The following is a 12,491-nucleotide window of genomic DNA, read 5'->3' as shown; positions in this document are numbered from 1 at the left end:
CAATTCCAGTCCCAAAGAAAGCAGGCATTGGCTGATGTGAAAATTACCGAACTATCAGTTTAATAAGCCATGGCTGCAAAATACTTACGTGATTCTTTACAGATGAATGGAAAAACTGGTAGAAGCCGACCTCAGGGAAGATCAGCTTGGATTCTGTAAAAATACTGGAACACGTGAGGCAATACTGACCCAACGACTTATCTCCGAAGATAGATTAAAGAAAAGCAAACCTATGTTTCTAGCATTTGTAGACTTAGAGAAAGCTTTTGACAATGTTGACTGGAATACTCTTTTTCAAATTCTGAAGGTGGCAGGGGTAAAATACATGGAGCGAAAGGCTATTTAAAACTTGTACAGAAACCAGATGGCAGTTATAAGAGCTGCGGGGCATGAATGGGAAGGAGGGGTTGGGAAGGGAGTGAGAAAGGCTTGTAGCCTATCCCCGATGTTATTCAATCTGTATATTGAGCGAGCAGTAAAGGAAACAAAAGAAAAATTTGGAGTAGGAATTAAAATCTGTGGAGAAGAAATAAAAACTTTGAGGTTCGCCGAAGACTGACATTGTAATTCTGTCAGAGATTGCAAAGGACCTGGAAGAGCAGCTGAACGGAATCGACAGTGTCTTGAAAGAAGGATATAAGATGAACATCATCAAAAGGAAAACGAGGATAATAGAATGTAGTCGAATTAAATCAGGTGATGCTGAGCGTATTAGATTAGGAAATTAGATGCTTAAAGTAGTAAATGAGTTTTGCCATTTGGGGAGCAAAATAACTGATGATGGTCGAAATAGAGAGGATATAAAATGTAGCCTGGCAATGGAAAGGAACGCGTTTCTGAAGAAGAGAAATTTGTTAACATTAAGTATAGATTTAAGTGTCAGGAAGTCATTTCTGAAAGTATTTGTATGGGGTGTGGTCATGTATGGAAGTGAAACGTGGATGATAAATAGTTTAGATAAGAAGAGAATAGAAGTTTTTGAAATATGGTGTTACAGAAGAATGCTGAAGATTAGATGGGTAGATCACATAACTAACGAGGAGGTATTGAATAGAATCAGGAAGAAGAGAAATTTGTGGCACACCTTCACTACAAGGGATCGGTGGGTAGGACATGTTCTAAGGAGGGAAGAATTTCATATTGCAGCAGTCCCCCCTCCTGCCTCTTAGATTTTGAGGTAGTGAGTGATGCAAGACTTGTCACTGAACATCACAGAATGTCACTCAGTATGCCAGTTGATTCTGGCTGTGTGTCATGTCTCTGAGATGGTCTCAGTGGTAAATGACAAGGTCTCAACCTAGCTTCCAGTTGTGTGTGCCAGGCGGTTTGTGATTACACTCTGCCTGTAACTTCTGGCCAGATTTCAAATGTTGCCATCTGTCTTTTTGTCAGATCCAGTTGAACAATCCTGTGATCTTCTTTTGGTGTAGTCCATTTGGAAGTGCCTGAGCTTATTTGTCCTAGCATACTTTTGTCCTGAGTCCATCTCATCCCCACTCATTATGCAGTCATTGCACTGCAGCCAAATATACAAGGGTCCTATCAATATGATGCTTCCATGTCCCACTACCCAATGTTCAGAGTCTGAAAGATGGTGATAAGCTACCTGCACATCTCATCTGGGCATGCTGTGTTGCAATCTCCACCAGAAAACATCCAGTAATGTTAGACACACCAGTACGTATAAAGTACTCGCACCATTCTCTATCTGTAGGACTGGAATTTTTTAAAGCTGAAAATAACCTTGCGTGAGGGTTAATCAACATAATCCATAAGCATGAAAATACTGGGTTATCAGTTTGGTAAGTGTTCATATTGTAATACTTTAGTTTTCTGTCTGTGTATGTTGCCACAAAGTTGCATTATGGTTGGCGGATAGGTCTTTAAGTCCCATCAATGATGAGGAGATTACAGGCAGATCTCCATTCTAGGTATGAGGTGGAAGGGGAAGGAAATTGACTGTCCTCCTCAAGGGAACCATCACAGCATTGTGCTTAGTTGGTTTTTGGGAAACCACAGAAAATTAAAATATGGATGGCTGGACAGGGATTTTAACCACATTCTTCCTCAGTGTGAGCCTAGTCTCTTAAGCAAAAAGTGCACTGGGAAAATTTGTTATTAAATATATGGGGGAAAGTGCTCAGTTTCAGCTCTGTAGCTAACCTGTACGGTTCTGTTCTATCCTTTACAAGACTCTGACTGAAAAATGAGGCAACACCTGCATAATTCTGCCTTCTTCAGCACCTTTAAAATTTTCTAAAAAATATTGGAATGTGAACATATTCATCCTTTTTTATGCTGAGAGAGATGGAGGCAGTGACATTGGTAAAAAGATGGAAAAAATAGTAAATAGTGGCTGTGGTATAGAAAGAGTGAAGGAGACAATGGCAGTGTGAGAGAAAGATAGGGAGACAGTGGCAGTGGAACATAGTTGACAGTGACAAGAGTAATAGGAAAAGAGTGAAGGAGACACTGGCATTTGGAGAGAAATAAAGGGAAGGAGGAAGTAGGATTGGATGAGAGCCAGTGATAATATGGGTCTGTGACACTGACAGCGAGGAAGAGATGGGTAGTGACAGTGAGAAGAGACTTACCAGTGGGAAGGAATGAACCAGATAAGTGCAGAAAGAAAGAGCAAGAGAGAGACAGTGGCAGTGAGTGGAGACAGTAGTAGTAGTAGTAGTAGTAGTAGTAGGACAGACTGTAGCTGTGAGACAGGAGATGTGACAGTTTGAGAGACATATAGAGACAATGACAATGAGTTGGGCTGAAAGAGTGAGTAAGAGTAGACAAGTGGGAGTGGATGAGTGTGAGCGACTTACAGCAATAGACTAGTGAGTGTGAGAAAGTTACCATTGGGGGAGCTTGTGGGAGTGAAAGTGAATTGCATATTAAAAAGAGTGTGAATATCCTTCCATGTCAAAATTTTTGGGCGAATTTTTAAAGATGGTGAGGGAGATGGAATGAGGCAGCTGTTACACAACTTTTCAGTCAGAGACTTTTATACAGGAACATATTCACTTTTTTTTTCTCTGATAGGAGCATTTCTCTACTCGTTCCTAGTGCACATTCTTTTTTTTTATTTTACAGGTGTTTCAATAGTAAAAATAGTGATGGATGCAAATGTAATTCTAACACCAAAAAAATTCCAAATTAATTAATTACATACAAAAAAAAAAGGAATATTTTCGAAATGTATTTTGACTAATAATCAAGTATAAAATTATATAAATAATCTAAATTCAAATTTTTTACTTCAATACATGTATGTACTGTGGTTAGAAGTTACAAAAAATTATACATGTAAAACAAAATTACACATGAAGCTTTATTAGATTGCAATTTGAATTAAATAACTGTTTCATTTTCTTTACTAAATAGCAACAGTGTAACACCAACATTACAATGTGAAGGAATTTGTAAATGAATGTGTTGGTTAAACATTAATAAAACCAATGTATTCAATGTACAGAATACAGAAGGGCACACTCAGGTCAGTCTCAGAGGCTCTCAGTTTTCACAGGCCATTGGGTGAAATTACTTTTATGTCAGAATAAAGTCTAAAAGTAGGTATAAGAAAGGAACCACATCATTGCTAGCTGGAAGCTGGGACTAGAGAACTTGTGGTTTGGAGCCAATTCTCTACAGCAGTGGCCAATAGTTATTCACATGGTTTCCTCTAGCTACATATTAGCTAACCCCAATGGGTACCTAGTGGGAAGGCTAGCAGCAGACCACATTCCACAGGAACAAACAACCTTTGGTGAAGTGATGATCTTGCTTGCTATGTAGACCACAATGAACTGTACTTGAATGTTACCATATAACATTAAAATAAAAAATTCAAAATAAATATCAGACTGGCTGTGTGAGTTGCACAAGTTATCACATTTATGAATGTTACTATTGTCAGCTATGACTGACTGTTGATAACTAACTTCATAAAAGAGCATCTTTTATCTGAAACAAATACTAACAAAGAGATAGAGAGGCTGGCCAGTACTTACCTCAGCTCAGTACAGCCGATAGATACACAAAAAACAGAACCAAAAATTTACATTCCTAGCTTTCGGAACTTTGTTCCTTCATCAGGGAGGAGAGAGGGGGAAAAAAAGGGAAGAAGGGAAAGTGGATTCAGTTACTCACAACCCAGGTTATGAAGCAACAGGGAAAGGAAAACAGGGAGGGTAGCAAGGATGGAGGCATGGTTGTCAGAGGGAAGCCAAAGATATTCTACTGTAAGTACTGTGCCAGCTTCAAACCAAAGAGGATGCATACAGAAGTAAAGAGGTGTATAGTATAAAGACAAACACAACTATGGAGGATGAAAAGATGCGTGAATGGCTAAAGAGGAAAGGGAAACAGGAGAAGACTGAAGAGTAAATGGGATTGAGGTTGTTTAACGTAGGTTCAATCCGGGGGGATGGCGGGATGAAAGGATGTGTTGGAGTGCAAGTTCCCATCTCCGCAGTTCCGAGGTACTGGTGTTGGGTGGGAGAAGCCAAATGGCACATACGGTGTAGCAGGTTCCTAGGTCCCTAGAATTATGCTGGGGGGCATGCTCTGCTACTGGGTATTGGACATCTCCTTGGCGGACAGTTCGTCTGTGTCTGTTCATGTGCTCAGCCAGTTTAGTTGTTGTCATACCGATGTAAAAGGCTGTGCAATGCAGGCATGTCAGCTGATAAATGACATGTGTAGTTTCACATGTGGCCCTGCCTTGAATTGTGTATGTTTTACCAGTAGCGGGGCTGGAGTAGGTGGTTGTGGGGGGATACATGGGGCAGGTTTTGCAGCGGGGTCGGTTACAGGGGTAGGAACCGCTGGGTAGAGAAGGTAGTATGGGAATATTGTAGGGTTTAACAAGGATGTTACAGAGGTTAGGGGGGCGACGAAAGGCAACTCTGGGTGTTGTGGGGAGAATTTTGTCAAGGGATGATCTCATTTCAGGGGTTGACTTGAGAAAGTCATATTCCTGGCAGAGTAATTTGTTGATGTATTCGAGGCCAGGATAATATTGGGTGACAAGGGGGATGCTTCTGTGTGGTCTGGGGGCAGGAACATTGTTGCTGGCCGGGGAGGAATGTATTGCTCGGGAGATCTGTTTGTGGACATGGTCTGCAGGATAGTTGCGGGAGAGGAAAACACTGGTCAGGTTATTGGTGTAATTGTTGAGGGATTCATCACTGGAGCAGATACGTTTGCCATGAATACCTAGGCTGTAGGGAAGGGAGCATTTGATGTGGAATGGATGGCAGCTATCAAAGTGGAGGTACTGTTGTTTTGATATGGACAGAGGTGTGGATGTGAGCTTCAACAAGATGAAGGTCAACATTCAGGAAGCTGGCTTGGGGTTTGGAGAAGGACCAGGTGAAATTCAGATTCGAAAAGGAGTTGAGGTTATGGAGGAAATTAAGGAGTGTTTCTTCACCATGAGTCCAGACCACAAAGATGTCATCTATGAACCCATACCAGGCCAGGGGAAGCAGCTGTTGGGTCTTCAGGAAAGCCTCCTCCATGCGGCCCATGAAGAGGTTGGCATAGGACGGAGCCATCCTGGTTCCCATGGCCGTTCCCCTGATTTGTTTGTAGGTCTGGCCTTCAAAAGTGAAGTAATTATGGGTGAGGATGAAGTTGGTAAGTGTGATAAGGAACGAGGTTCTTGGAAGATCTTCGGGTGGGTGTTGGGAGAGGTAGTGCTCAAGGGCAGAGAGACCATGGGTATGTGGGATGTTTGTGTAAAGGGATGTAGCATCTATGGTGAAAAGAAAGGTTTCAGGTGGGAGAGGAGTGGGAATGGATTTGAGGCGTTCTAGGAAGTGGTTTGTGTCTTTGATGTAGGATGGGAGTCTGCGGGTGATAGGTTGGAGGTGTTTGTCTACCAGATCTGAGATACGTTGTGTTGGGGCTTTGAAGCCTGCTACAGTGGGACGACCAGGATGGTTCTCTATGTGGATTTTGGGTAATAGGTAGAAAGTAGGGGTACGTGGCTCAGGTGGAGTGAGTAGGTCTATGGAAGCCGTTGTCAGGCCTTGTGAGGGACCTTGGATTTTTAGGATTTTGTGCAGCTCAGTCTGGATGGAGGAAATGGGATCCTGGGTAACAGCTTTGTAGGTTGAGGTGTCGGAGAGTTGACGCAGTCCTTCTGCCACATACTCCACACGGTCAAGTACCACAGTTGTGGAGCCTTTATGACAATAGAGCAGTCTGTTTTCAGCTCCTTAATGGCACAGGATTCAGCTGGGGTGATGTTGGGGGTTGTCGAGATGTTCTTCAAGAAGGACTGGGAGGCAATACTGGATGTGAGGAATTCCTGCAAGGGATGGTTTTGGGGGAGGGGAGGAGGATCCCTTTGAGAAGGCAGTCGGAACTGTTCTAGACAGGGTTCAACACTGGGTCTAGTATTTTGGGACTGTGTTTGTGTAGTGAAGTGATATTTCCAGTTGAGGTTCCGGGTGAATGAGAGGAGATCTTGAACCAGGTCAGTGCGGTTGAATTTTGGCGTGGGGCTAAAGGTTAAGCCTTTTGATAGAACAGATGTCTCTGGAGGAGAGAGGGATCTGGATGAGAGGTTTAGAACTGAATTGGGACTGGTGATATGTGGCATTTGACTGTGGTTATAGTTGAGATTTGGTCTGTGTGGGGTATGTGCTGGGATTGGGAGATTGAGTAGGGTGGCTAGGCTAGGTTTGTTGGCTATGAGGGGGGTTTGTTGAAGGTTCTGTTGTGGTTGGTGTTTGTGAGGGATAGGGAGAGGGACCCCACTTCTTAGGTGTTGCACTAGCACTGTGGATAGTTTTTTCAGGTGGTGTGTGGCATGGAAATCAAGTTTACAGCTGGCTTCTAGGACGATGTTCCTGAGTGTGTTCTCCAAGCAAGGGTTTGAGAGGTGGAGGACTTTGAAGAGAGATAGAAGCTGTTGGGAGTGATGGTTACACGAAGTAGTGTAGAGATTCAGGACAAGTTGGGTAAGGGCTAAGGATTGAAGGTTCTGGAAGTCCAGGAGAGACTGGTGGAAGGAGGAATTGCACCCAGAGACGGGAACTTTTAAGGTAAGTCTTTTAGGGGTAATTCCAAAGGTTAAGCAAGACCGGAGGAAAAGTATGTGGGATTGCAGTTTGACTACGGTGAATGCATGTTTCCCTAATGAATGTAAATAATGTGGTATAGGATTAGGGTACATAGTGGGTAACTGGTGGGTAGGGAAATTAAATAACTAAAGTTAAAATAGTAATCATAAGAAGGAATAAAACACGGAGGGAATGATGAGAAAGAAAGAAAGAAATTGTATTGGTAATGTTCAATACTAAAGGAAGACCACTAAATAAGAAAAATACGGAAAAAGTTGACCAGACCAAGCAAGTGTGTCCAGATCAGGGGAAAAGGACACACGTTGCTTAAAAACAGAGATAGCGAGTGGCGAAAAAAGATCGCGCGTGCCGTTGCTGCAAAAAATTTCGCGGGTGGCGCAGAAATGTCCCAAAAAAAATTTCCAGTGGCAGAGAAAGATAGCCATTGGCACAAAAATAACGCCAGCAACACGAAATCGACGGAAATGGATGATACTGGTAGGTGTGGAAGAGATTGTTGGCTGGAAAACAGCGAATAACGAACGTTAAAACTATGTTATGTTAAATAAATAAATCAATAAATAAATAAAGAGAAGTGGACTATAAAAGAACAAGATAATAGGAGGAAAATGAAACTAGCACAGTTGGTGACGAAAATATTTATTTATGTACATATAAAACACAGAAGAAGAGAAAGTGTTTAGATGGCAGTTGTAAGTGAGAGCTAACAAAAGGGACAAAACAATGATGGATGTGGACCATATAGGTGATCTAAATGATTAATGGAAAATCTCGTATAAAGATGTGAAACAAATACTAACAAAGAGGTAGAGGGGCTGGCCAGTACTTACCTCAGCTCAGTACAAAGAGAACCATCCTGGCCGTCCCATTGTAGCAGGCTTCAAAGCCCCAACACAACGTATCTCAGCTCTGGTAGACCAACACCTGCAACCTATCACCCACAGACTCCCATCCTACATCAAAGACACAAACCACTTCCTAGAACGCCTCAAATCCATTCCTACTCCTCTCCCACCTGAAACCTTTCTTGTCACCATAGATGCTACATCCCTTTACACAAACATCCCACATACCCACGGTCTCTCTGCCCTTGAGCACTACCTCTCCCATCACCCACCCGAAGATCTTCCAAAAACCTCGTTCCTTATCACACTTACCAACTACATCCTCACCCATAATTACTTCACTTTTGAAGAATTTAAAATACTCCATTTAAGTCATTGAAATATCCTCATACATTACTCCTAATTGTGTGGTCAGACCTTGTGCAGTACTGAATTCCATGTATTGTGTTCTATCTAAATTTGTTGACAGTCCATTTGCAGAGAATCAGTTACTAATTTTCAAGAAAATATTATTTATATTCAAAAGTGTTGAAGTTACTCCTAAGACTTACTATAATACCTACATCATCAACGAAGGGAATGATTTTTGCTTGGTTCTTACATAAAAAATTTTTCCCCAGTAGTGTCAAGGAGGAGGTAACTAATGACTGATCAGTAATTATTAATATCTGTATTACAACACTCTTGTAAAGGATCCTGACAATAGCATATTTCAGTGAATCTGAAAATATTCCCTGTGATTTTGTTGTGTTGCATATGTGACTGAATACACTGTATAAATGTGAAGAACAGCATTTTGATGCTGTACTTGAGATATTGTCAGCTCTGAGAGTTTTTTGGCAGAGCCTGTAGTAATTTTTATTCGACTGTATGTAAGCAGCATATATTCTATTCCTTTATCCTTGCCAATTTTATGAGCTATTTCAAAGAAGTGATTATTAAATACTTCTGCTATCTGACTGCTATCATTTAGTATGCTGTTTTCTTTATTAACAAATGGGTGCTACCAAGTTGTATGTCCATTCAAACCTATTTAAATCTGCCATTTGCTAGAGCACGATTGCCATTCTTCTTCCACAAAGAAAGCAGTTCTCAGTGCAAAAAACAGGGTCTTCAGTTGAAATTTCAGAACCCGGGGTTATGCCCCTTTACCTCTCAGGAATGGGCAGTAATACTGGATTTCGCAAAATAAATGTCCAACAAAAGAAGCTTTGGAGTATACTTTGTCTATTTGTACGATTTTGTCTAAATGTTCCTATACTTATTTGTGTGTTATATTATAGGACCAGTTTCAGCAGATACTGCATGTCTCAAACATTGGACTGTAAAACAGAAAAAAAGGTCTTTTGTGTGCTGTCTACATAACTGGATCCTAATGCTATCTGAGATTCATTGGTGTGCCACTGAAATTTGTTTCACTGCTTTTAATATCAAAGGATAAAGTTTCAAATAAAAATAGTTCTCAACTCAGTGACTCTTCTTCAAAAAATAAAATGTGTTGTTTCTACAGTGATAAGATATTTAGTTAAACATAACTTAAATATTTTCAATTCATGTAATATTTAATGTATATTATTCCTAATTAGGTCTTAATGTTATTGCAGGAAGACCCATGTGAAGTGGAGGACATTGCTAGCAGCAACCCAACAATAGTTACATCACTCATTCTGGAGCTCAATAAATTTAGGTCAAGACTAGTCCCACAAACAAACTGTCCTGTTGATATATCATCTGATCCTGCTCAATTCAACAACACCTGGCACCCTTGGCTTGATTAGGCTACTAAGAAGATTGGTTTTGGTTGACAGACAATAGAAAAGCCACAACCAAGTGAGATAAATGTGTGTCAGAGTTACATTGTTTCGTACAGTAGATCTATGAAGATAATTTGGTACAGCATCTTCTGCCAGAAAATTTAATATCTGACAGTTTTTTGTGAGATTATCAGTGACATTAACTCATCAGTCACATTTGATAAATCATAGAAAAGAACCTTTAGGGATGTGGAAATATGCATTATTAATTCATAGACACACTCACTGCAGGCTACTTATGGAAATTATACTAATAACCAATTGCAACTAATGCTAATCTGCTCCTGTTTATAATGATGGGAATTATGTCCAGATTACTATTAGTAAAAAAAATAGCTACTTTATAAAGAGCCAGTGCTTTCCCTCTTACACTGCTCATTTCTGTTCTTATCTAATACTTCCAACTGCGCACTTGGGTAACTTTACACAGAACACTGTCAGCTGTCTATACATTAGTAAAACTCTGTATAATGTGAACATTAATGTTAACAGTAATTTACTTCCCAAATCTAAATCTTTTGATAAAATGTCAGAGTTGCTAAAATGTATTTTTAATTTAGTTTTAAAGATTTGGGAATGTGTAATCTCCTGATGTCTGCCAGCAAACTGTTAAAAGACTTTTGCGGTAAAATATTAAATTACATTCTTAACTCTAGCCAATTGGAAAGTATCTTTACTTCTAGTATTGTGTTTATGAATTACACAGTTCATCCCAAATTCACTCATAACTTTAACTACAAATATAATTACGGATTAAATTTGTTAGTACATAAATGTGAGAATTTTGATGGTCCCAATGAGGTTTCTGCAAGATGTTTGCTTATCAGCCTTACATAACTAAGAAAACAATATGCAGTCCCTAGTAATTTAGTGTAGGAAAATACTGGAGTGATTGAGAATATTGTGTGTCATTAGTGTTTCACTTTGTAAGCAATTAGAAAGATAAATATGTATTGCATACATATGTCAGTATCAATTTTGTTAACAAAAGTATGATGATTTTCTGTCACATTTTATCATCTTCTTGCCACTGACAACACTGCCTGCAAAAGCTGAATGCAAGTAATGTGATGGTGGCTTGAATATGAGGTCTCCAAAGTGAAATGTATGAATAATAAATCTGGACCCTGCTGGTTACCTGTTATAAAGGTATAATGTTATATCAAAATGCTGTTTAGTAAACTGAAACTTGCTCATTTTTTACAAATTAAATACACATGTACACATTCTTTTCTAATACATTAATGGTACTCATTCTCATATTTAAAAAAAAAGTAGCTAATTATATGACCACTAGTGCCAAGAACCATGCACCAAATGCTCAAAACACGTTATCACCTACATACACTTATTCTTTCTGCTATTCTGTCCAGTATTCAATCCACTCATCATGCAGCCTTGTTCTATCATTCCCATAAACGTATCACTTTTCTAGGCATGCAAGCAACCACTACTCAGCACTATGGCCCCTGTTAGACTCTACTACCCAAAGATTAGAGTAGGACAAATATATCACAGTAAGGCAAGGAAAACTTGCATTGCTGTGCCGACTTCTTTTCCAAAGTTGACAAAAGGTGTGGAAAGCAACAAAAACAAGAATAGGTAAAAACTTGCACATAATAAAGTTAGAATCACATAACCGGTTCCACAAACTAATGTACTTCGCTATTGTTCCACCTTAGTATGGTTGTAGACAACTCATTAATATTAAAACGAACCCTCGAACATATATGTATGTACATATTTTTCTGAACTCATTTTACTCTCGTGATTCATTGTCCCTGATTTTTCATATAACTATTAGACGTAAACATATAATAAGATTAACTACTGAATGACACAGCTGGACGTGAGGCATCAATCACTAAATGATTCTGTTGCACAAAATCCATATTATCAGTCACCTTACATCTTTGGTTCAAATCTATGAAATGGAAGAAAGTGGTACATAAATTGCCAAAAAGAAAGCATGTAACATGGAGTTTTTTTTCTTCTTTTTTTTTCCACTTGCATTCATACACATGAACACTTCCATTTGAGGCTGTGCTGAACTCCATTTGTGGTCCATCATGGTAAGGTCGGTGCAACTGAAGGACCCCTTCTTGTGGTCACTATTGACAGTGGTTGTGGCAAGATCTCAAACATGTGCCAAATCATGGAATTGTGCCTGGTGGCCCCGTCTGTAGCAGTAGTGGTGGGGACAAGTTGAGCTGCCCCTCGCATGCAGAGTGCTGATATTTGAGCATGTAGTTGCAGTTATCTCCTCACATGCGAGTCAAAACAATTCATAATGATGGGTATGTGGCAATTCCTGTGTTTTAACTGACAGTTTGGGCACAAATCCTAAGTTCACTCTGGGGCTGGAGTGTGTGTCCCTACTAACCTTATATCTCCACACATCCAAAATCTTTTTGCTCTATCAATGCTGGTTGATGCAGGCCAAAAAGAAGTGTGTGTGGAATTTTTCTATGTATGTAAGGATGTGTCAGTGTCACCCCGTCTTCTGCCAGTTCACTTGCTTCCTTTGTGTAGTGTTTGTTGATGTTTCTGACAAGCTCTTTTCCGTTAAGAGCTTTTGGTTTCCCCCAACTCCAACTGTGTTGTACTCTTCTCTTACTGCAGACTTCTTGAGGTGTGGTATCTGATGCTGTTTTGCAAATTATAGTAAATGCACAGTTATTTTTATTTTTTTATGGTGGTGCTTTGATTAAGCCCTGCTTCCTGGAATATACTTTCTTACA

General features: G+C 39.9%; 1 protein-coding gene across 2 annotated transcripts in view; it reads left to right on the top strand.

The window, feature by feature from the left end:
- LOC124619985 (arylsulfatase B-like) overlaps positions 1-10,979 on the top strand; it is a 136,179-nt gene extending 125,200 nt beyond the window's left edge. For both annotated transcript variants that reach the window (XM_047146659.1, XM_047146651.1), the window contains one exon: positions 9,541-10,979. In XM_047146659.1, the coding sequence (XP_047002615.1) occupies positions 9,541-9,714 (174 nt within the window). In that variant the 3' untranslated portion in view covers positions 9,715-10,979. The remainder of the gene's footprint in view (positions 1-9,540) is intronic.
- Positions 10,980-12,491: the final 1,512 nt, after the last annotated feature.

This window comes from Schistocerca americana, chromosome 1 (genome assembly GCF_021461395.2).
Source record: "Schistocerca americana isolate TAMUIC-IGC-003095 chromosome 1, iqSchAmer2.1, whole genome shotgun sequence".
NCBI classification, from domain to species: domain Eukaryota; kingdom Metazoa; phylum Arthropoda; class Insecta; order Orthoptera; family Acrididae; genus Schistocerca; species Schistocerca americana.
Note: the sequence above shows the minus strand (reverse complement) of the source record. Positions and strands in the feature narration are given on the sequence as shown.